The following is a 21,241-nucleotide window of genomic DNA, read 5'->3' as shown; positions in this document are numbered from 1 at the left end:
GCTGACTCATCCTCTGCCCCCTCCACTCCAGGCAAGCTGGCTGGTGCCCAGTGGAGCCAGCTAGCGGGGCTGGCCCTGGCACTGCGTGTGGCACACCCAGCCTCCAGAGCCTGGCACGCTGCTGGCCTTGCCAGGGGGACTGTCCCCTGCTTTGACCGGGAGCCTCCGTGCCAGGGCTTGGGTCCCTGTGGGCAGCATGCCAGCTGGGCACGGCTCACAGGTCAAATATTGCTCCCACATCCCAGACTCCCGGGCTGGGCCGAGCGCTCCATGCTATTCCTGCATTTCTCTGGCCCCAAGGACAGGCACAGGCTGTGGAGACCCAGGGGTTTCCCCAGGCAAGGAGGGGACAAAACCTGGGAGGGGTTTTCCAGGCAGGCTGAGTCCTGGCAGAAGCAGTGCAAGTGCCAGCCCTGCTCTGAGGCGTGACGCTGCCACATTGGCCTGACAAGGCTTTCCCACACCCACGGTGCAGTGCAGCCCTTCCCAGCACTGCTGGGGCCCAGAGGGGCAGCCCGGTGGTTCTCAGCAGGGTAAGGCCATGGGGATGCCAACTTTGTCCCTGCACAGGGACGCAGGGACAGGGGTGGGAGTAGGGCACCCAGATTCCCAGCACACACAGGCCCATGATGACCTCCCCAGGATATGCCCACTGGGGTCAGGAGGTGGTGCTGGGTGCACACCCAGAAGATGAGGCTCTGGGCAGCTGGCAGGGCAGTGCAGGGGCTGGCACAGGGGTGAGGGTCCTGCCATGGCAGTGACACCAAACCAGGAGCACACAGCAGGCAGGCTCTGTCCCCAGGACCAAGCATCCCAGGACAAAAGCACCAGCAGATGCAGGCACCAGGGTGTGTCCCTGCCCTGGCTCATGGGGCACACCCAGGGCTTCTTTGTCCAGCTAGATGGAGGGCATGGCTCCAGCCCCAGAGGAGTCAGATTCCTTGACATGTCAGGAAGCATCAGACCAGCTGCACTTTATTTGTACAGCAGTTCTTTCATGCTCCACTTTTCATCAGTCCCCTCCCCAGATAAAACATTCCCTCACCCCAGGCCCACAAGGGGCCTTTAGGGGTTTTTGCTGCCTCCTGGAACCATCTTCAGCTTTGCTCCACACAGAGCTCAATGCAACCCCTCCACCAGCATTTCTCCCCTCCCCAAACGACCCCACAGAGCCCACCAGACAGACACCCCCTGTCACAGAGCAGAGACCCCGTGTCCCCCAGGACGGTGCTTACCTTGGGAGAGAGTCCCGGTGACAAACTGGTAGAAGAAGCGGATCACCCGGCCCAGCTGCCGCTTGCAGCGCTGCTGGCAGTGGCTCATGGCTCCAGCTCCCGGCGCTGGGGAGGGACCCAGCCGCACCCCCTCCCGGCCGCCGAGCAGCCCCCAGCTCCTGCGAGCCGCGGGCGATGCCCGGGGCAGGACCGAGCCTTCCTGCCCGGGGCGAGCCTGCGGGCATCGGCGGCCGCCGCAGGCCGGCGGAGCGGGCAGCGGCAGCGCGGCCCCGCTCCCGGCAGCGGCAACTTTTGCGCGGGGATGCTCCGGTGCGGCGGGGCAGCGGGACACGGAGCTCGGCGGCGGTGCCCTCCCGGGGCTCGGGCTCACCAAGGCCGGCCGCTGAGCGGGATGTCCGGGTTGGTCCCCGCGGGCCGTGCCCTCCCGCCGGTCCCTCCGTGCCGCAAAGTTGCGGGGAGCGGCGTCAGGGCGATGCGGGGTGCCGGGGAGCCCGGCGGGGCCAGGCAGCCCTCCGGCAGAGGCGGATGGACGCCTCCCTGGCTGGCAGAGCCTCGGGCTGCCCCCGGCTCCTGATCCGCCCCTTGGCACCGGCTCGACCCGGCACTTCACGCCCCGGCTGGCCGGGAACCAGAGGCAGGTTGGTATGGCAACCCGCAGACTCCACAGGTCCCGCTGACCAATGAGGCACCGCTGCATCCCAGGGCCGCCTCTCTCCAGGAGCAGGCGAGGATGCTCCTTCCGGAGGGAAGCCGGCACCGAGAGCATCCTGCAGCCTTGAGCAGGAGCCATCCACTCCCACAATCGAGTGTTGTGAGCATCCTGCATCCCTGGGCATCAGTCCTTCATCACTGCAAGTGTCCTGCACCTCCAAGCAGCCACTTCTGCTAGCTCCACACAGGGGAGGAGACAAGGATGGATGCAAGGATAGGAGGAAGAGGAGTCAGGTTCTGAGACCACCCAGGCTAAGAGCTGTTCACTCCAAAGCTCAGCCTGGCAGCAAGTTGCTAACTTGCACAGTATGTCAGAGCCAGAAGACAGACTGGAGTGTGGTGGCAGTGGAATTTCCTTGCTCCCAGAGCCAGCCTGAGACGGTCTGTGCAGACTCAAGACAACATCCTTTCCCCTAGGACCATTTTCCCAGCTGTACTCCATCTCTACAGTGCATTCACACCCTACAGCAGCAGGATTCTATCAGTTCTGAATCCACCCAGACTCTATAATCTCATAAATTTCATCTCTTATTAATAGGGAAGGAAGCGAACAAAAAGGGACCTGATGGAAATTACAGCTTCTGTTCCCTCAGGGATGGAAAAGAGGGTGGAGCCATGATACAGCCAGGAACAGCCAGACTGTCCAGTCCCTACCAACACCTCAAGACGAGTCCAAAGGGAAGGAGCAAGAGCAGCACCACTTCCTACCAACCCAGTACTGGGGTTGGCATAGGGGAACCTCACCTCCTGCTCCCCAAAAGAAAGGTCATCCCCCCCAAACCAAGCCCCCTCTGTGTGCCCCCTCTCTTACACAGGCTATGGCCATGCAAAAGGGGGCCAGCTGCCCAACAGTGTCCCCACAGCACAGCATGACAGCGTCCAGGGGGAGGGGATGCTGCACTGGCCACTGCATAGCTGAGCCAGGTTTGGAGAGATCCTAAACAAGGCACAACACATGGCACAGCAGGGAGGTGCAACCCTTTAATAATACACCCACAAAGCCCCAGGCCAGGGAAGGGCTGCAAGGGACATCAACCTCACAAGAGGAAGAGGCCAGTCCAGGCCAGCTGAGGCAGACTGGGCAGCTCAGCACACAGAGACACAGATGTAGAGAATCTGTGAATGCAGCACCTTGACAGAATCTACCCCTGTGGACCACTTGCCCCCAGCTGAAAGTTCAGGGACTGGGGAGCCAGCAGTGCCCAGTCCACTCCTGACACCTTCCAGGAGCAGGTGTGGGGTTTAGAACCCTCATGCAGGTCTGCAGCACCCAGGAGCTCTGCTCCTGGCTTCAGCCCACCACACAAACCCATTGGGACAGTTCCTTGCAGCGATCAGGTCCCACGAGCTGTGTGACACAAGGCCAGATCCTGCAAATGCACAGTGTCCCCAGTGCTACGGGGACCAGCCAGCACGAACCAGACCAAGGCAGCTGCAGCATCCCAGAGGCCCGCGGGATACAGGACAGGCGACAGAACAGCCACAGGAGGGTGCCAGAGCCCACAGTACGTGGCAGCTTACAAAGTTTGCAGATCCATCCCAAGCCCCACCATCCAGCTCCTCGGCAGCCAGTTTCCACCTGACAGGGAAAGTTGCTCCATCCCAGCATGGCCCGGGTGGGTGACACATGCCCCTGCCATCCTGTTCACCCTGGTCACGCGGGACAGGGGATCTCCTGCCTCTTCCAGATCAGCAGATGTTGGCCACCCTGGTCACTGACCATGCTCTAGCTCCTCGGCAGCCAGTTTCCACCTGACAGGGAAAGTTGCTCCATCCCAGCATGGCCCGGGTGGGTGACACATGCCCCTGCCATCCTGGTCACCCTGGTCTCCTGTCCCTTCCAGATCAGCAGATGTTGCCCACCCTGGTCACTGACCATGCTCCTCCCTGGAAAGCCAAGTAGGAATTCAGCACAAATCAAAGGAAAGCCACAAGGCAGGGCTGTTGAGCCCACCCTTACACAACTTTTCTTGCTAAAGACCCCAGCCGGGTCACATCCACCCACGGGTGCCACTGCGGGGTGCATCCTGCCAGCCTCCTGCCCCACAACCCAGCCTGTGGCTCTCCCACACCTGCTCCCTGCTTAAGAAGGCCAGTGGTTCCCCCGCCCCTGCCCCAGCTGCAGCCCCAGGTGAACTCCATTCCCCACAGTGCCTCACTGTGGGGCAAAGGATATCAAATCCCAAAAAGACAGAGTCAGCCTGTGTCCCCAGAGCATCTGCTGGGCCCCCAAAGGGGACGTGCTGCTGCTGGAGCTGCAGCAATGGGAAGGGGAAGACTGTGGCTCCAGGCTCTGGCTCCAGCTCCAGCACACGCTCCCCCCATGTGCTGTGACCCTGCCAGAGGTACTGCCCACACCTCCTAATGCCGAGCCTGCCCCGGGGACCAGCCTGGCTTAGGGGATAAAGGGCAAATTCAGGGAGAATGAAGACCAACACCGTCCTGCACTTCCCTGCCCCAGTCCTGTGCCTGCTGACTGTGCTGGGACACCTCCAGCTTGGAAGCACCGGGGCCAGCATGGGCAGTACAGGCCATGCCATGACACCTGTGATGTCGTGGGTGGTGACACGGTCTGCCCTCTCTCCGTGCCCTCTCTCCGGGCCCTCTCTCCGTGCCCTCTCTCCGTGCCCGCTCCGTGCCCGCTCCGCGCGGCCGCGGTGCCGCCGCCTGACGCTGAGAGGAGCCCCGGCACAGCGCAGCGGAGCGGCGGGAGGTGAGCCGGGGACACGGCTCGCTCAGACGGCTGTGGCGGCTGATGGCACACGGGGGACAGGAGCGGACACGTGTTGTTGTGTCGGAGCGTGGCCCTGCACGCGTGTGAGAGGATGCACGGGAGCCGTAAAGGCCACGCGGCCACCGCGGTCCGCTGGCAGTGCCCCGAGGCTGAAGGGACAGCGACAACACCACCGAGGAGGGGGACACGACACATCTGCCCACACCAGAGCCATCATCGCTTCCTCTCCTAGCCGGGCCCTCTCCTCCCGAGATGGCCTCCTGGCAGATGCATCCTTCCTAAGGCACCGACTGCTGGGCTGGTACCTGGCGAGGGAGTGCAGGGAGCTGCCGGGGGAATTCACGCTGGTTCCTGGCCATGAAATATTCATTAGCACAGCCGCCAAGAGAAGGGAGGAAATAAAAGATAAACAGAAGGGGATGGGGGAGAAGACATAATGCTTGCAGGCGGCTCAGCGTGGCACTGACAAGCCCATGGAGTGGCTGAATCAAGGTCTTTATAGCAGCCATCACACCAGCATGTGGGTCCCCTGGTGTCCATGCAAAGCCTGATTCACTGTAATGGATGTCGTGGGCACATAAACACTCTTAGAAAATGCAGCCAGGAAAGAGCAGTGCTAGCAGGCACATCTGGCATGGGTAGGGATGGGGCAGAATGCCCTGTGACAGGCACATCACCAAGGGGCACCATCATGGGTTGGTGGTCAGAGACTGTGCCTGTGCCAGCCCTGGATGGTGCCTGGGCTTCAAAGGATTTCAATTTGGGCTACAGCCCCTCAGGGATAACACCAGAGAAGGGCCCCAGCCCAGGGCCACCTTGGCCAGGGCATCTGTGAGCTCTCTGGAGTCATCCTGTGGCTGGCAGAAAGCAGATGCCAATATTTCTCTCAGGGAGGAAGAGCTGTCAGGATGGGAGGCACATTTCCAGTAATGAAGAAGGGCAATCAGGGCGGGAAGGAGGAAAATTTCCATTACCAAGGAAGGATAATCAGGGTTGGAAGGATGCAGGACATCCTTCGACCCTGTGCCAAGCCTCAGTCCACCTCTCAGGTCCACAGCAGCGGAGCAAATGCTCTGTTCTGTTTTTAAATAATTCAAACTCACCTTTTTCTTTTTGGCTGGAGGGCATACACATTCCAACAATGCCAGACCCACAGTTCCTTGGCAGGGAGAGCAGGTCCTGACTGGAGGGAGAGCTCAGCAAGACTCCCCCCAGAGCCAGGACACGATGGGGGAGAAGGAGGTGGCGATCCCAGCAGCAGGGATTACTTCAGGAGCCATGAGATTCTGGTTCCAGATACCCCACATCGGGGTGGGTGGCTCCGTGGGATCCCAACACCTCTGCCACCAGCAGAGGAAGGCTCAGCCCAGCCAGGCCTGCGTGCTGCTGCTCCGCTCCTGCCTCCTCCCAGCCCGGGGAAACCGCAGCCTCCGGCTCTGGGGGAAGTGCTGAAAACGTGATGCCAGAGAAAATAAATAAAGCGGCTAATGAGGTAATTTGCATAGCTATTAGCAGTCAGGATTTGCAGCGGGTCTGACATGGGATGTGCTGTCACAGCGAAGCGCAGCCCGAGGGCTCTGCTGCGCTCGCAGAGGGAAACACAAAACGCACCCACCGCAGGCAGGGCCACCCACCACCGGGGAGGCGAGGGGGCAGCCGCAAATCCAGCAGGGAGGCGAAGGAAGGCTCGGAGCAGGGCACACGGCCTGGGAGGAGCTGTGTGCTCCAACCGTGAGCCCCTCCTGCCTTCGGCCGCGGCTTGGCCATGGGAGCCAGCAGGGAGGCGAAGGAAGGCTCGGAGCAGGGCACACGGCCTGGGAGGAGCTGAGTGCTCCAACTGTGAGCCCCTCCTGCCTTTGGCCGCACAGCCCCCGTCTTGGTCCTGCCATGTACAGATCGTGGGCCAGCACACAGCTCCTACTTTGCCAAGGCTCAGAGAGCATCCATGAAAGGACGAGCTTGTAAAGGCCACGGAAAAGCTGCCAGCAGCCCAGGCTTCCTCGCAGGGCAGCCTTACATTGTCACAGCCAGCTGGCTCCATGTGCTTTCCCATCCAGAGCTGGCCACAGCTCCCTGCACCGCTTACATCTGCTTGCTCCCTTGTGAACCCGGCCTAAAACACATCCCAGGACAAGCACAAACCCTTTTCCACCCCAATCTCTGCTGCCAGCAAACCCACCTCATTCTGACTGCCAGCAGAAGGTGCAATTTTTGGGATGCAGGAGTGTGCATGAAGTATAACTCCATCAATAGCTCTGCATCATAACTGCACCCATCCCAAGCTGTTTGGGTCAGGCATCATTGAACCACAGCAGGCAGGAGGGCAGTGGCCATCCTGGCACATCCAGGAATGCAGGGACACATACCTAAAACCTGTGACACAGCTGGATCCCCAACCCGCTGTGCCCAGTGAATTGTGATAGAGAGGAATGGCACGCAGGGCCACTCTCCCCAGGGCTGCCAGGGCACGTCTGGCTTTGATCACAAACGTGCAGTGACAGCTCAGCTCATTCTCAGCTGGTGGATCTTGCTAAAAAATGCATGTGACGTGATCTGTCTGCTCGGGAAGGCGCTGCCAGGGAAAGAACCCAGCCCGGTGCTGTGTGCTGGTCCTGCAGCACCCACCTGCCTGCAGCTGGCAGGCAGCAGGTGACGGGGCAGCAGCCTGGCTCTGAGGCACCACGCTAGGGAGCAGCACATGCCAAAGCATCCCTGCAATGCACCCACACTCTCCGATGGCAGAGGCAAAAAGAGACACCCAATGGATGGGTGGTTGGACAGACAAACAGACACAAACTCCACCACCAGCTTGAGTGGTGTGTGCCAGGCCAAGATGAAAGTCAGGGCCCCACGAAGTCCACCCTGGTGTGTCCATCACCCCCAGAACCCTCGTGGTGGCCCTCAGACATCCAGATTACACCGAGACACTGAATGCTCCCAAGCTGAATCTTTTTTCGTCAGTTCTGCTAAATATTTTAGGTATTTACACAGAAAAGCTCTCTGTGCTCGGCGGCATGTCGGCCCCCTTGGCATCACACAGGCAGCCACAGACACGCCCCCGCCTGCCAGGGTATGAATAATTCAGTGACCCCAGGAACAGGAGAGGAGCGGGGCAGGAGAGGACAAAGTTGGGGGAATGGCTTCGTCAATCCCTGCCCCAGCTCCTGGGGGGCACCCCGAGCATCTCCATGTCCTGCAACAGGAGGGCAGAGAACTGCACCAGAGCTGCAGGGAAACAGAAGCGCAGGGAAGGGAGAAGTGCCAGGAGCTGAGCCCAGCCCTGGTTACAGGGCTGACACATATGACAGCAGCTGTAAGCAAGTAGAATCATAGCCTGCCTGGACCATCTGGGGCATTTCAGAGCTCTTTGTGTCCGAAAAGCAGTGTTGGGGGCACCCAGGGTGCATCAGGCAGTGAGGCAGCCCTGCATCCAGGAGCTCCAAGAGCGTGGCCTTCACAAGTGTGCTCTTTGCTGTAGGGTGCACAGCTCACACTGGGGCACAGACACAGCATCTCCTTATCACAAACCAGCATCTTTCTGCCCCTCAGATGCCCACCTTGCTCCATGCCCATGGCACCCCATGAAAATCAGCAGGGATTTCTAGCTCCAGTCCAGTTCCAGCACCCATTCCAATGATCACCAGGGTCTCCTGAACTGAGAAGCTGAGAAAAATCTCAGCCTGGTCACAAGTGATGCCAGCCCTGCTCCCAGTCTGCTCCAGGAGAGGACATGGTCCTCAGCGTCTCTCCAGCCTCGCCATCCTCACCACCCCACACCAAGCCACAGTGATGGTGGCAAATTAATGAGCTCTGTGCAATCACACACAGGTTGGGCTCCAGCAAACTGGAGGTGGCACTGGGCTCATTTCCTCGCAATCAGTGCTCACTTGGCCACCAACAGATGTGTCTCGGCAGGGTGACAGGAGGAAGCACAGTGGGAAGAGGCTGGGACACGACCTCGGCTCCCACGTGTTGAGGCAGCTCAGGGCTGCGGGGGGAGCGGGACACCCTCTGCCACCCAGGCGGCTGCTGCCACTCGGAGTGACAGGGGCTGTTAGCAGCCCCGCTTAGCCAGGGCCCTGCACACGCTGCCTGCACGGCTGGCAGAGGGAGATAAGACGCCCAGAGGGGAAACATGCTTCAAATGGCAGGAATCTCCCCCAAAACAGACTTGGCTTGAAGGCACCGAGAGCGTTTGCTGCTATTAATAACTCCAGAGCTGTAACGAGGTGCCCTCGGCTCAGGGAGACACAGCAACGAGGCAAGGAAGGAGAGCAAAGTGGGGCTGGGGCTGAGGTCCTGACCCATGGACCTGGGGGGTCAGGGCAAGGCAGACACACAAGATCAGTGCTGCCCTTCCAACAGCCCAGAGCCCACCTGTGCCCTTCTGCAGCCTCAGGGCAGGGCACAGCCCATCCCCATGGCTGGGCTAGTGGCCCCCCATGCCAGCACTGACCCTCTCTCCATTGTACCCTGAGTGATGGCTCAGCCCCCCACCGTGCTCTCTGTGCCCCATGGGGCAGCAGGGCCACCCACTCAGCTTCTCCAGGGCACCCTCTCAGCTGACTGCCAGCCAGGGGGGGCCCTAAAGACTGCCTTTTTAACGTGACATTTTGGGGACAGGAAAGCTATTTTCAGTTGTTTCAGAGACAGTGTTTCCATTGCAGTTTGTCTGCCTCCACTGGAGGGAGGGATGCTCTCCCTGGAGGTGCCATGGCTGGCAGCTTTGTGTTGGGCTGTGGTGCCCAGCACCAGCTCTGCACCACTGGGTCATCCTCACCCCTCCTCTGCCTGCCCAGTGCCTGCACCCACTGTGCTGGGGAGCACACGGGAGGATATCCCTGGGTGCCCACTTGGGCAGGAGGGTCAGGAGCATCCCATGTGGGAGAGGGGCTGGTGGGAGGCACGGGGCAGAGCCCGGGGGCCTTGCTCCTAAGACCTTCTCAGCATCAGCAGGTTTTCTGCTACACACCTTAATGAGACAATCCCAAAAATTAGCACATAGACATGAACAGCCCCCCTCCCTGGAGCCCCCAGGCACTCTTGATAGGAATAAATGTGCCTGGCAATTATGGAGGGGAGTAAAACCTTCCAGTGCAAGACCTGCTGAGAGATTCAGAAATAAATATGTTAATAATCAAATATCCATCCTGTGTCTGAGCTCACGGGAGGACTTTCAAGTCTAATTAGTGGAAGATTTGTACCATTGCTGCCAGGGCTCGAGGGACAATTTGCCGTGGTTCCCCCGAAGTGAGAGGTTCTGCTATAATTAGGCAGTCTGCAAGGATTACCTCCAAACCTCCCCCGCATGCCGGGCTGGGGCAGGCGGCACCCAGGTAAGCCAAGATGAGAGATGGCCCCAGGCTTTGATCTGTGCAAATCGAGTTTGGAGCTGCAAATCCAGGGCAGGCAGGCGGACAGGCTGTGAGGATGGGCAGCACACCAGGAGGAGAGCTACCCTGAGCCTGCAGGTCATGCCATGCTTCCACATCTGTACACGACCCCTGCATCATCATGGAACTCATCTCCCCACAGCATCCTGCCACGAAGACCTAGAGTGCCTCTAAAACTGCTCCACCTCCAGACCGATCATTTCCCAGCCAGGACCCCAAGAGCCAGGGCTGTTCAAGAGGGGGGCATTTCACAATCTACCCCAGTCAGACACGGTGTACATCTCCTCCCTGATCCACCACAGCAGAATGAGCAGTGCCAGGGGAGCACTGCTACCACCCCAGCCCACGTGTGTTTAAACAGGGCCATATCCTGCTCCTGAGGATGTCCTAACAGACTCCATTCCTACTGCTGCAACAGCTTGTGGGGTGGCTGTGATGGGGAGAAAGGAGCACCAGAGCAGAAAGGCACAGGGGCAGTACCTGGAGGAGCACTACTGACAGTGCCCAAACTGGGACCAGCCTCCAGGGGAAGGTGCAAAGGCAGAGAGACAGCAGAGGGATGAGGAAGGGATGGAGAGTGAGCAGAGGGAGCCACATCTGCACTGAGGACACCACAACCCAGGATGCTCTGCTGAGCAGGGCGTGGGACCCATGTGTCTGGTCTCACGGGGGAATAGCCTGGCAGATACTCTGCCAGAGGTCACTGACCTGGCAGCAGCTGCCAGGGACACTCATTAGCACCAACTAATTGCAGGCAGAGGTGGCTGGCCGGGCAGCAGGCACCCTGCCCACACACTTTTCCCAGCCTGGTAATGGGCAAGGCTCCAAACTGAGGGGAGAGTTATAGACAGGGTGTCAGTGGTCACATCCAGGGCTGGCCTGGAAACATCTGTGCCAGGGACCCTGTGCCCCTGAAGAACAAAGTCAGCATCTCATCCCTCCCAAGGGCATGCAGGTACCCCATGTTCAGCTGTGTTGCCCAGGCCAGGGCACAGCCAGCCCCATCCAGCTCCTCTGCCAGCCCCAGGTGACCTCCTCAGTGCCACTGGGCTGCTCATCCCAGCAAACAAGGGGTTGCCAGCCCCTCACTTCCCCACAGCTATGTAATTAAGAATGATAGAAGAGAAGTAGTATTATCCAGAGAGTGACAGCAGGTTGTAATTACAGCAGGGCAGGCTGAGGAAACAAACAGTGCTGAGGGAAGCACAGGATGGTGTGGGGCTGGGGAGACACCACAATCCCTTGGGACACACATCCCTGTCCCAGCACTGTGGTCCAGGGCAGAGGTGGGACTCTGGAGTCTGTGAGGGACGGAGGAGGGTAAAGGCTCTTTTGCCTCCACATGTGTGGTCCCAAAAGAGCCTCTCCCTCCAGCTTACCCTGCAGTGGGGTGGCCCCGATGCCAGCCCCTCCTGGGGGATGTTGGGATTGACCAGTCCCAGGGAACAGCAGGTTTTCAGTGAGTCACTTGGAAGTATTAAATACCATCTCCTTCTTCCCCTCCCTGCCTCAGGGCAGCGCCCTGCACTGAGGGGCTTGCTGCCCAGCTGAGCCAAGGGCACTATGTCCCAGCTGGGACATGGCAGCCCAAAGGGGCTCTGCACACATAGGGTGGCTCAGTCTTGAGGAGTGCACAGCATTTCCTGCCCATGCTGCACCATCAGACCCTGTGCAGCCCCCAGCCCAGCCACATCCCTTCCCTTTGTTAAATCCTCCTGCCCTCAGCCCAATCCTCTTACTCTCTCCCTCTCCCATTACAGCATCTTTAAATTAATGCCTGGCCAAGCGTGGGATAGAAGGAAATTAACCCTGGAGAGGGGGAGCAGTCTCCACAATGCCTCGTCACCTAAAGCACTGTTCCTTCCCTTCTCCCACTCGAAATGCAGGGGGGACACTGGATCTACCACAATCACAGCGAGCACCACTCGAGCACAGCTCTCAGCCCCCACACCCCTTTGCTGGGGTGCCAAGGGTCCCCTCTGGGCAGCTTGGGAGGCTGCAAGGTGCCCAGGAGAGAGCGCCAGCTGTGCTTGGGTTCACACCAAAACCAGCCAGCTGGGAACTCACTGGGAGCAGTTCCAGAGCTGCCTGCACCCTTGCTGGGACACTTTGGGGTCCCCAGCTCTGGAGCAAGGAGTCAGGAGGGATTGGGATGCGGGTGGGAAGCACTTGTGGCACCCACAGCGTGGGGAGCTCAGAGGAGCCGGAGTGGGAAGGAGGCAGGGAAGTGGCCGGAACAGAGTGGCACAATACACACCCTGATCAATGCGGGGGACACTTCTTGCCTGTGCCACTGTGGGGGAGTTGGGACACGTCCCTTTCGGAGGATCTGTGTGAGGGTGAGCAGACACCAAGGCCATGACAAACAGGTCCATCCCCCCAGGCTGGGATTCAGGCAAGACTTGAGGCTTTTGGAGAAATGCCTCAGGGATCCGACCCCAGTGCTGCCAGCATGGTGCAGCTGTGGGGGCAGCAGGATCCCACCAAGCTGCCTCCCCCAGGGCAGTGGTGGCCAGGGCCAGGAATTGCTTGCCAGAGCAGCGCTCCCGCTGATCCTCTCCGTTATGCAACAAATTATTCCACTCGCATTAATGACTTTGCGGCAAAGGGGGAAATGACATGAATGATTCCTGGTGCCTGGGAGTGACTCACTTTGCACGATGGAGGGGAAGCCAGCAGGGAGGGCGGGCTCCAGGGGGAATTTGTTTGGGTCAGCATGATCAGCAGAGGGCTGGGGATGGGCTCAGAAGATCAACTGCTAGCAGCAGAGTGAAGGGGAAAGAAGGGGGTACTATGGGGCAGATCCCACCACGCAGGAGAGGGCTGAGATGTCTCCAAGAGATGCTGGCATCAGCCATAACCACAGCATGTTACAATATCTGTTACTGTGCTGCCCAAGCCCCACAGCCCTTTTCCACCTGTGCTGTGACCCCAGAACCTGGCTCCAGCAGCTGCCCCTCCTTGCCCAGGGTCAGAGGAGACCTCAGCCAAGGGCTGGGGGTGCTGTACCCCGTCACTGAACCACCAAATCCAGCGTGCCCCTAGGAGTCTAGCAGGATGGGCAGCTGCCTACCATGGTGCTTGGGGCAGCAGGGGGTGGGGGGACAGCAAAAGGGACACGTCACACGGGCTGCAGCACAGAGCCTGGCATCTGACCCCGTCCCTTCTCCCTCACCTCTAAAGACTTCAATAATCACACCATTAACAATTAATGCATATTCCCTTCTGGAATAAATCAGAACCTGTCAAGGGCCAGTGCTGCCAGCCACCTCCTGGGGACACCAGAGACACATGGAGACACACCAGGGACTTCAACAACCCACTGCCCAGTAGCCCCAGGGAGGCCCTGGCAGCAACAGAGGGCTGGGTGGATTATTGCCTTTAAACCCATTCAGGGGCTTTCTGTAAGCAATGCAATTTTTAAAAATTCAATCTAGGAAGAAGCAATTAACCAAAGGGGCCAGGAGCAATGGCTTGCCTGTCTAATCTCGTTAGTGAGCAGGCCAGTTCCCATCTCACCCCACCAGTGCATGGGCTGCAGTAACTGGTGAAAGCACACGGATGGCTCTTCCCTGGCTCCTGACCAGGCTTCTGATGGGAGTGTGTTTTCTGGTTCCTCCCTGCATCCCACAGGGCTACACCTTCCCCATCTGGGTGAAGGAAACCCCTCTTCCCTGTGCCTCTCATCCTGGCCAACCATCACCAATGATACTCCATCCCTAAAAAGCACTTTTTGGTGTCCAGACGTGTGGCTGGTAACAGGACAAGGACAGGGAAGGGATTTGGTGCATCTCTGCTCTGCTGCTGGGGTCAGTGCCTGAAGCCAGGAGCAGGGTCCCACTTTCTGCCCCACAGGCTCAGCGACAGGTCGTGCCAGTCTCTCATGCTAGCATCTTGCCAAGAAGCCACCTCTGCTTCAGACTGTCGAGCCCCTTCCCAGCAGGAATGTCACTGCTGTGGGATGTGTCTCACGGGGACAACAGGACAGAGCAGGGTGTCCAACCCCATCCAGTTCTCAAGTCTCTGCAGGGCAGAGCTGAGGCAGCAGACCTGTGCCACCACCCCGCCTGCTGAGTTAGCCACTCCATCACTGTCCCTGACCCGCTCCCTAGGGAGGGACCACAGGTGAAGCTGTCCATCTCCACTGCCAGCCCCTTGGGGCTCTGAGTGTTCCCTGCCTACTACAGGCACTGCTGCTGCTGCAGCACAGTCCCTGACAGACCCCTCTGGGAGCAGCCAGACCCCACAGCTCCCTCCCATCAGGACAAAGCCATCTGCCCGTTCCAGGCACAGCCCAGGGCTCTCTAAGCAGAGCACGTTTGTCTCAAGCAGGGGTGTGCAGTGCCCCCGCTGGCACAGGGCACAGTCCCTCAAACACTCACTGTGGATGAAGCTGGCACAGGAACTGGGTGATCACACACGCTCAGAGTGGGGCTCCTGCCTGTGTGTCCTGCAGACCTCTCAAGGCCCCCATGTCCCCAGGTGCAGTGAGCAGGAGCAGCATGGATGGGACATTGACCTTCTTGCCCAGAGTCCCCAGCAGCAATGCCAACACCAGCCTGGGGCTGGGAGACATGCCAGCTCCCTAAACAGAAGGGATTTCCATCCCAAGAGGTTCAAAAGCAGAGTGCTTCCTGCCAAAATGGGGCTGGAGTCACCTGGAACCTGATGGAGCCGAGCCTTTGGGGCTGGAGAGGCGTGCAAGGCATGGACACAGAAGGGCCTGTCAACGGCAGTGAGTGCCTTCCCTGCCCAGCTGTGTCCGTAGGTGACTGGCCCTGCCTGGACCACAGAGGAAACATTCAAGGTTCAGAGGCAGCGAAGGAGGCAGCTCTCCACATCCCCCATCTCTGCCATCTCCTGTGGAAGGCAGCAGTATCCTGTCCCCAGCTCCCTCCTGCAGGGCTCTGTCTCCAAACAAGCTAATCACTCTCACTGCTCCCCAGGGGCTGCACCACCCCTTTCATTTGAATACGATGACAAGTTTCCTTAAAAGCCAGAAGCAGCCGGAGCCACAGGACCCAGTAAGAGCCTCCCACCCAGCAGAGCCCGGCTGCCACGGAACATTTGCAAAGCCCTCAAGGGGAAGTGTCACTGGGAGCGGGGTCACTCGTCCCCCTATGCTGCCACTCACCCCATGGCAGGCATGCACCCAGCCCCAGCTGCCAGCAGAGCTCTCTGGCATGGACAGTGGGTTGAAGATGACCCCTGCACCCATGTGCAGACCCTGCCCCGTGGAAAGGGGCTCCTCTGCCCCTCTGCTCCCACAGAAGCTGCTTGCAGCAACCCCAGCAGTTCACTGGCTCAGCAATAACCACCCTCAGGGTTCTGCAGTGTAGGGAAGGGCTGTGACTCCCCACCTCAAGCCAGAGTCCCTCTCCAAGGCATCAGACCACCCAGCTCAGCCCCCGGGAGGCACGACAGGGAGATTGGTTTCACTAAAGGCTCATTTAATTGCGGCGTGATTAGAGAGCAGGGCTGGGATCCGGCGGCAGGAGAGCGATTTGCCAGCAGATGGATTTATCATCTCCCAAGCACAGCAATTTGGCTTAAACAAAACCAAACCACTTCCCCTAATGAAAACATCACTAACGAGGAGTGAGGCAGAGGCAGCTCCATCAATGGGGTCTCTGCTGGCTTCAGGGCTGGGGCGACCCAGGCTGTTAATGCATGAAGCCCAGGTCCAGCTGGGACACATGGACCCAACACAGCTGGGAGAAACCAGAGTTTGCTCCAGGGACCAAACCTCCTCATGTCCTGGCTCCCAGAGCTCTGAGGGCTACTGGTTCCAGCACAACACACAGTATGAGAACAGCACCGCTGAGTCGAGACACATTTTCCAGTTATAACAGGGCCAACAGTGAGGAAAAACTCTATGGCCAGACACAGACCTGGTGAAAGAGCCTGTGCATGGCCAGCCCTGTGCAGCAGGAGCTGTATCCCTTGGCCGAAGTTTCGACAAGCCATGAATTATGCATCAGCATCTGTAGAGATCAGCTGTTTAACCAGCCCAACCAAATCCACGAACTTCCTGTCAATTAATCCTGTGCCACCAATTCCCCATGGACTCCAACCTGCCTCTGCTTGCAGGGATGCAGCAGCGGCTGCCAAAACCTCAGCTGCAGCCTTTCCACCTGTGAAATCCAAGCTGCCCGTGAGCAGTGGTACCCAGGAGCATCACTCACGTGCTCCTTGCCCTGTGTGTGGCTGGGAGCAGCATCCCTTCCACCAGGGACCCTCAGGATCTCAGCAATGCCTCACACCCCGGGAGAGAGAAGTCATCAGCATCAGAGGACTGCAGACAAGCCAGGACAGCAAAGAGGGAAGAGGAAGAGGGTACAGATGCCAGAAGGAGGGAGACAGCAGACAGATGAGGCAGAGTCAGGCAACAGTCCCATCACCCCAGGAAGGTGCAGCAGCCACCGAAGGCAAGGCGCTTTGGCACAGAGATGACCCGTGGGAGCCCCTAACCCTGGCACACGGGGGGAGACCTTCCCTACAGCACCCCACCCTGACAGAGGGCCTCCTGGGAGCTCGGGGACCTGGCTCGAGGGCCAGTGTGGCTTCCAGCCCAGCCTCACCGCCAGGCTGCAGGAGCAGAAGTGGCAAGCAGAGGGAGGTCGCGTGGGGCAGCAGCAGGAGGGGAGGCAGGTTAGCAGGGGAGCAGGTGGATGGGCAGCACAGTTTCCATGGGTCAGACACCATGGGGAAGGACACTGGTGGGTGTCACCCCTCCAGGGGGCTGCTGTTAGGAGGAGGGAACAACCCATGCTTGACAGTGACCAGAGGGATGCAGGGACAGCTGGCCCTGTCAGACCCATGAGGACAGGGCTGTGCAGAGCTGTTCTTGAGAAAGCAACTGGGCAAGAGAAGGACCTTTATTCTGGACGTGGGTGAGCTGGGTTTGGGCACAGTCTCCACCCCAGTCCATCCAGCACACAGGCACAGCACACGACCTGCCATGCACACTTGCAGCTGGGCTCCTGGCCAGCCCCTGCCTGCTCATGCCCTTGCTCCCACCCAATGATCCTGTCACTCCATCTTCCAGCTGCAGATCGCAGTCCTTCCCCCTACACACACTATTATTTGGGACAGGCTACCACTGACACCTCCTCCACACTCTGGGAAATAAATTATCCCCCATGCAGATGGAAGTCCTACGCCATGGCAAGCTGGTGGACATGTTCCCCCCACCTGGCTGATCACAGGCTGTGAGCAGACATGATGAAGCTGCCGGGTTTGCTGGCAGCAGAACAAGCCCCTGGCACAGCCCTAGATGTGCCCATCACCTGGGACCCTCCTGCAGCACTGCCAGGACACAGCTCCCCAGCTTTATCCCGTGGCAGGCACTGGAATCCTGTTCCCACTGTCCTCCCACCGACCCGGCTGGCCTGTCCTCCCTCTGATGTGTCTGTGGGGGACAGCTTGGCCCCATCTCTCCTTCCTCACTGCCATGGGGGAAATACCTCTGACACACCCTCCCTCGGGCAGGGAGGAGAGCTCAGCCAGATGCTGTGCTGCTGCTACACTGCTGCCTAAGGCTTTCATCTCACGGGGTGGGCTGCTAGAAGTGCTAGGAGTTGGGGAGTCCCCATCCATCAGCTGTGCCTCTGGAGACAGGAGGATCCCAAAGCTCTGCAGATGATCTCTACAGCAATTGCTCAGCCCTGCAAATGCTGCGGCTGCTTTTGGGGTGGAGCAAAGCGGCTGCTCGAGTCCCCAGATCATGACAACTGGAGGAAAAAAGCAGGGGTGAAAAAGCAAGGGTGGAAAGTGAACCTCCTAATCCTTTTTTGGGGACCCAACAGCCCTGGGGATAAATCCCTCATTTTTCCAAAAGGCAGTGAGGGGCTTTGCCCCACCCCAGACAGCCTGGATATTGACCCTGTGCTGGCACATGCTGTCCTGCTCACGGGATACAGTGTGGCTGGGAGGGGTTTGTCCAACGGGGTAAGACAAGTTCCAGGCCACCCACCCTGGCTCCAGATCTGGACCTGGACCCATGATGCCCACACATCCCTGTGGAGCCTCAGGTGGGAGGGAAACCCTTCTCCAAGCTCACTCACCTCTCACACTGCCGGCAGTCAGGGTCAGGGATGTGGTACCTGCCCTTCTCGGGACAAAGTGGCTCTGGATTCCCATTTCTTCTGCATGGAGAGCCATGGCCAGAGCAGTCCTGAGACACTGGCTCTGGGCGCTGCTTGCACACTAATTGCTCATGCCATTAGAGGCAGGAGGAATAATGTAATTTATAGATGGCTTTTATTTCTCGCTAGCGTCATCTAAATATCCCAGAAATGGACCAGTTTCATTTCCTGGTGGTGTAACCTAAACATTTCTCTCCTTAGCACCCAGGTGGGTGCCCAGCCTCAGGCTCAGCAGCCAGGCAGGCATGGCTGCCTCCTGCCCTTGCCCCATGCCACCCACCAGGGTCAGCACAGGCAGGTCCATCCCGGCTCACCCCAGCACAGCCTGTCTGTGTTTCCCCGGCCTGTCTGTGTTTCCCCAGCCTGTGTTTCCCCAGCCTGTCTGTGTTTCCCCAGCACAGGGAGCACTGCTGCTCTCCCCACTGCTTACACACGGGCAGTTCTCATTCACTCAGGCCTCTCACACACACATCCACGTGCCCACGCAGCCAGGGCAGCTGGGCATCTCTGGAGACGCTGCAGGGAGTGGGGACTGTCACTGCACCCTCATTTTCAACAGCTTTTTAAATTTAAAAATGAGTGGACACCACGGTGTGTATCTACCCTGAGCATGGATGGGGTCCTGTTTCCTGTTTAGCCCCTCTCTTTCTGGAAGTGGTTGCTAACCCTTCTCTGGGCATGCACAGGTGGGAACTGCATTGCTCCCACCCATGATTTCAGGCAGTGATGGGAGGCAGCAGGGCTGACTGCTGTCCCTGTACACACCAGCAATCGCTGGAGCTGCTGTGGGGCTGTCACCTCACCTCACACCACATCACCTCTTGGCTAACAGCTCTTGCATGGCAGATGTCCTCTAAGCTCTGACACATCCCCATGGATGGGGGTCTCCCAAGCTGCAGGAACACCCCAAACTGCTCATGCTTGACCCCAAGCAGAGCTGAGCTACCAAACAGCAGGTGCCAGTGGCAACCCTCCTGTCTGCAAATAGAGCCCACACAGGCACTGCCAGCTTCACCCCAGGGATTTGCTACAGCCCTGTGGAGCTCCCGGCCCCTCACCACATCTCCAGGGTATCAGGAGAGCCAAGGCCAGGTTAGAAGGCGTGGGGTCAAGCTAGTAAACCCTCCCTAGAGTTAAGGTTGCATCCCCTCTCCTGCCTGCATCTCCTCCACATTTTCTGGGAGAAAACCAGCTTTCCCTCCATGGAGTCAGCTTCAGTGCATTCAGCCAGCACAGGGGAAATCAGTGCCACTGGGGCCAGCTCCCTCTCCTCTGTGGTGCTACTGCAGGCTCTGCCCTGGCAGGTCACTGACTTGACAGAGATGGGAAACGAGTGACGTGCCCTACAGGGCCTATTTCCCACTCTGGGAAATGAGGCAGATATTTCCACCCTTGTTCCCCGAAGACTTCCCCAAAGATCCCTCCCTGTGGGCAGGGACGTGCATGGTGGTGCAGCTCCACTCCACCCATGTTCCTGCCACACAGCTGGCTCAGAGGTAAGCCCAGGCATAAAAGGTCTCAGTCTTGGAGAGACTGGAATTTATTTTTAACTTTGATTTGATTTAAATCCATATGGGCATTTTAAAGTTACCAGAGAAACCAAAAGTTGTGTGTGGGTTCCAAGTTCCTACACAGCTCAAAAATATCTTCCCTGCAGCACGTTTGGGCAGATAGTAAGCAGCGTTTCCCATGTGTGGGGCTGTTCAGGAAAGAAGAGCAGAGGTCCTGCTTTGCTGCCACCACCTATTCAGCGTTTCCCATGTGTGGGGCTGTTCAGGAAAGAAGAGCAGAGGTCCTGCTCCCCTGCCACCACCTATCTGAAATTCTAGAGCAAATCCTGAAATCCACCCCAGTCTTCGGCAGGAAAAGCATCACCAGGACTCGGGGAAGCTGCCTGTGCCCACACAACAGTGCCTGTGGCACAAGGACACCGAACCCCCTGGCCAAGGAAAGGTTCAGCTCCACCATGGGTCCAAGGAGGCAGGTGGGAACTGCTGCCCCCTTCACAGGTGCAATCCTGTCCTGAAAGGGGACAGGATTTGGCCTGATCTGTGGAGTGCACGTGGGGAAGGAGGGGTGTTGCCTGCTCCAGCCCAGCTGCTTCCCTATCGGACAGTGGAAGATGAGGATGGACAGATGCTGTGGGATGCGGGATGCTCGGCAATTCCCTCATCGGGCAGAGGATGAAGGGGGATACAATAGGGTCACAAATGGGCTGTCTTAATCCTCTCTGTCCCACAGCTATCCCATCCAGGGGCAGGACATCTCAAGGGGTGCTCTAGGGGACACCGGGTGAGGACACCAGGCACCGTGGTGCTGCTGGGTGTTCTGCGTGGAGTGAGCCTTTCCTCCCTGGGGAACCTGCTGCCGGGATGCTGCTGTGCCACCCCAGGGTGCAGCGGGACCCAAGGCACGGCAGAGAGAGCCCAGCGCCTGACCCTGGTGTCCCATGGGGCTCGGACACAACAGCGAGGGAGCGTGAACCGGGGGGCGGCCAAAAGCGATCCAAGCGTTCCACCCCCGCCCGGGGCCCTTTCCTTGCTTCGGGACAGCCCCTGCACGCCGGGACCAGCCCTATCGCCCCCGGAGCACCCTCCCCGGGGGTCGGGACTGTTCCCCTGCTCCAGCGCGGGGGTCGCGGCCATTCCCCCTCTCCCCGAGCAAGGCGTGCGGGCAGGGAGCAGGCAGGGAGCGGGGTGCGGGCAGGGAGCAGGCAGGGAGCGGGGTGCGGGCAGGGAGCGGGGCTGGGAGCGGGGTGCGGGCAGGGAGCGGGGCTCAGCGGGGCTGGGAGCGGGGTGCCCGGGACCGCCCCGCGCCGTGCTCCGAGCGGCTGCTGCACCTTCCCCGGCGGCGGCACTCACCCGTCAGCTGGTCGTAGGAGCCGTCCAGGTCGCGGGAGTCGGACAGGCTCTCCTTCCTGCCCTTGCTCCGCATCTTCCCGCCCCGCCGAGCGGCGGGGGGAACGGCGACGGGGCGCCCGGGCTGCGCCGGCGGGCACGGGCTGCCCGCGGCCGCCGCCTC

The 21,241-nt window shown here is 59.4% G+C and overlaps 1 protein-coding gene across 4 annotated transcripts in view; it reads right to left on the bottom strand.

The window, feature by feature from the left end:
• KCNIP2 (potassium voltage-gated channel interacting protein 2) overlaps positions 1-21,235 on the bottom strand; it is a 43,712-nt gene extending 22,477 nt beyond the window's left edge. For 2 of the 4 annotated variants that reach the window (XM_039709201.1, XM_039709202.1), the window contains exon 1: positions 21,082-21,235. In XM_039709201.1, the coding sequence (XP_039565135.1) occupies positions 21,082-21,154 (73 nt within the window). In that variant the 5' untranslated portion in view covers positions 21,155-21,235. Of the gene's footprint in view, positions 1-1,235; positions 2,090-21,081 lie in introns of those variants that run through there. The other 2 variants (XM_039709198.1, XM_039709200.1) reach the window with 1 other exon arrangement.
• Positions 21,236-21,241: the final 6 nt, after the last annotated feature.

The sequence above is a fragment of the Passer montanus genome, unplaced genomic scaffold (assembly GCF_014805655.1).
Source record: "Passer montanus isolate IOZ18808 unplaced genomic scaffold, ASM1480565v1 scaffold21, whole genome shotgun sequence".
Lineage (NCBI taxonomy): Eukaryota > Metazoa > Chordata > Aves > Passeriformes > Passeridae > Passer > Passer montanus.
The sequence above is the reverse complement of the archived record's forward strand: the minus strand, read 5'-3'. Positions and strand labels throughout refer to the sequence as shown.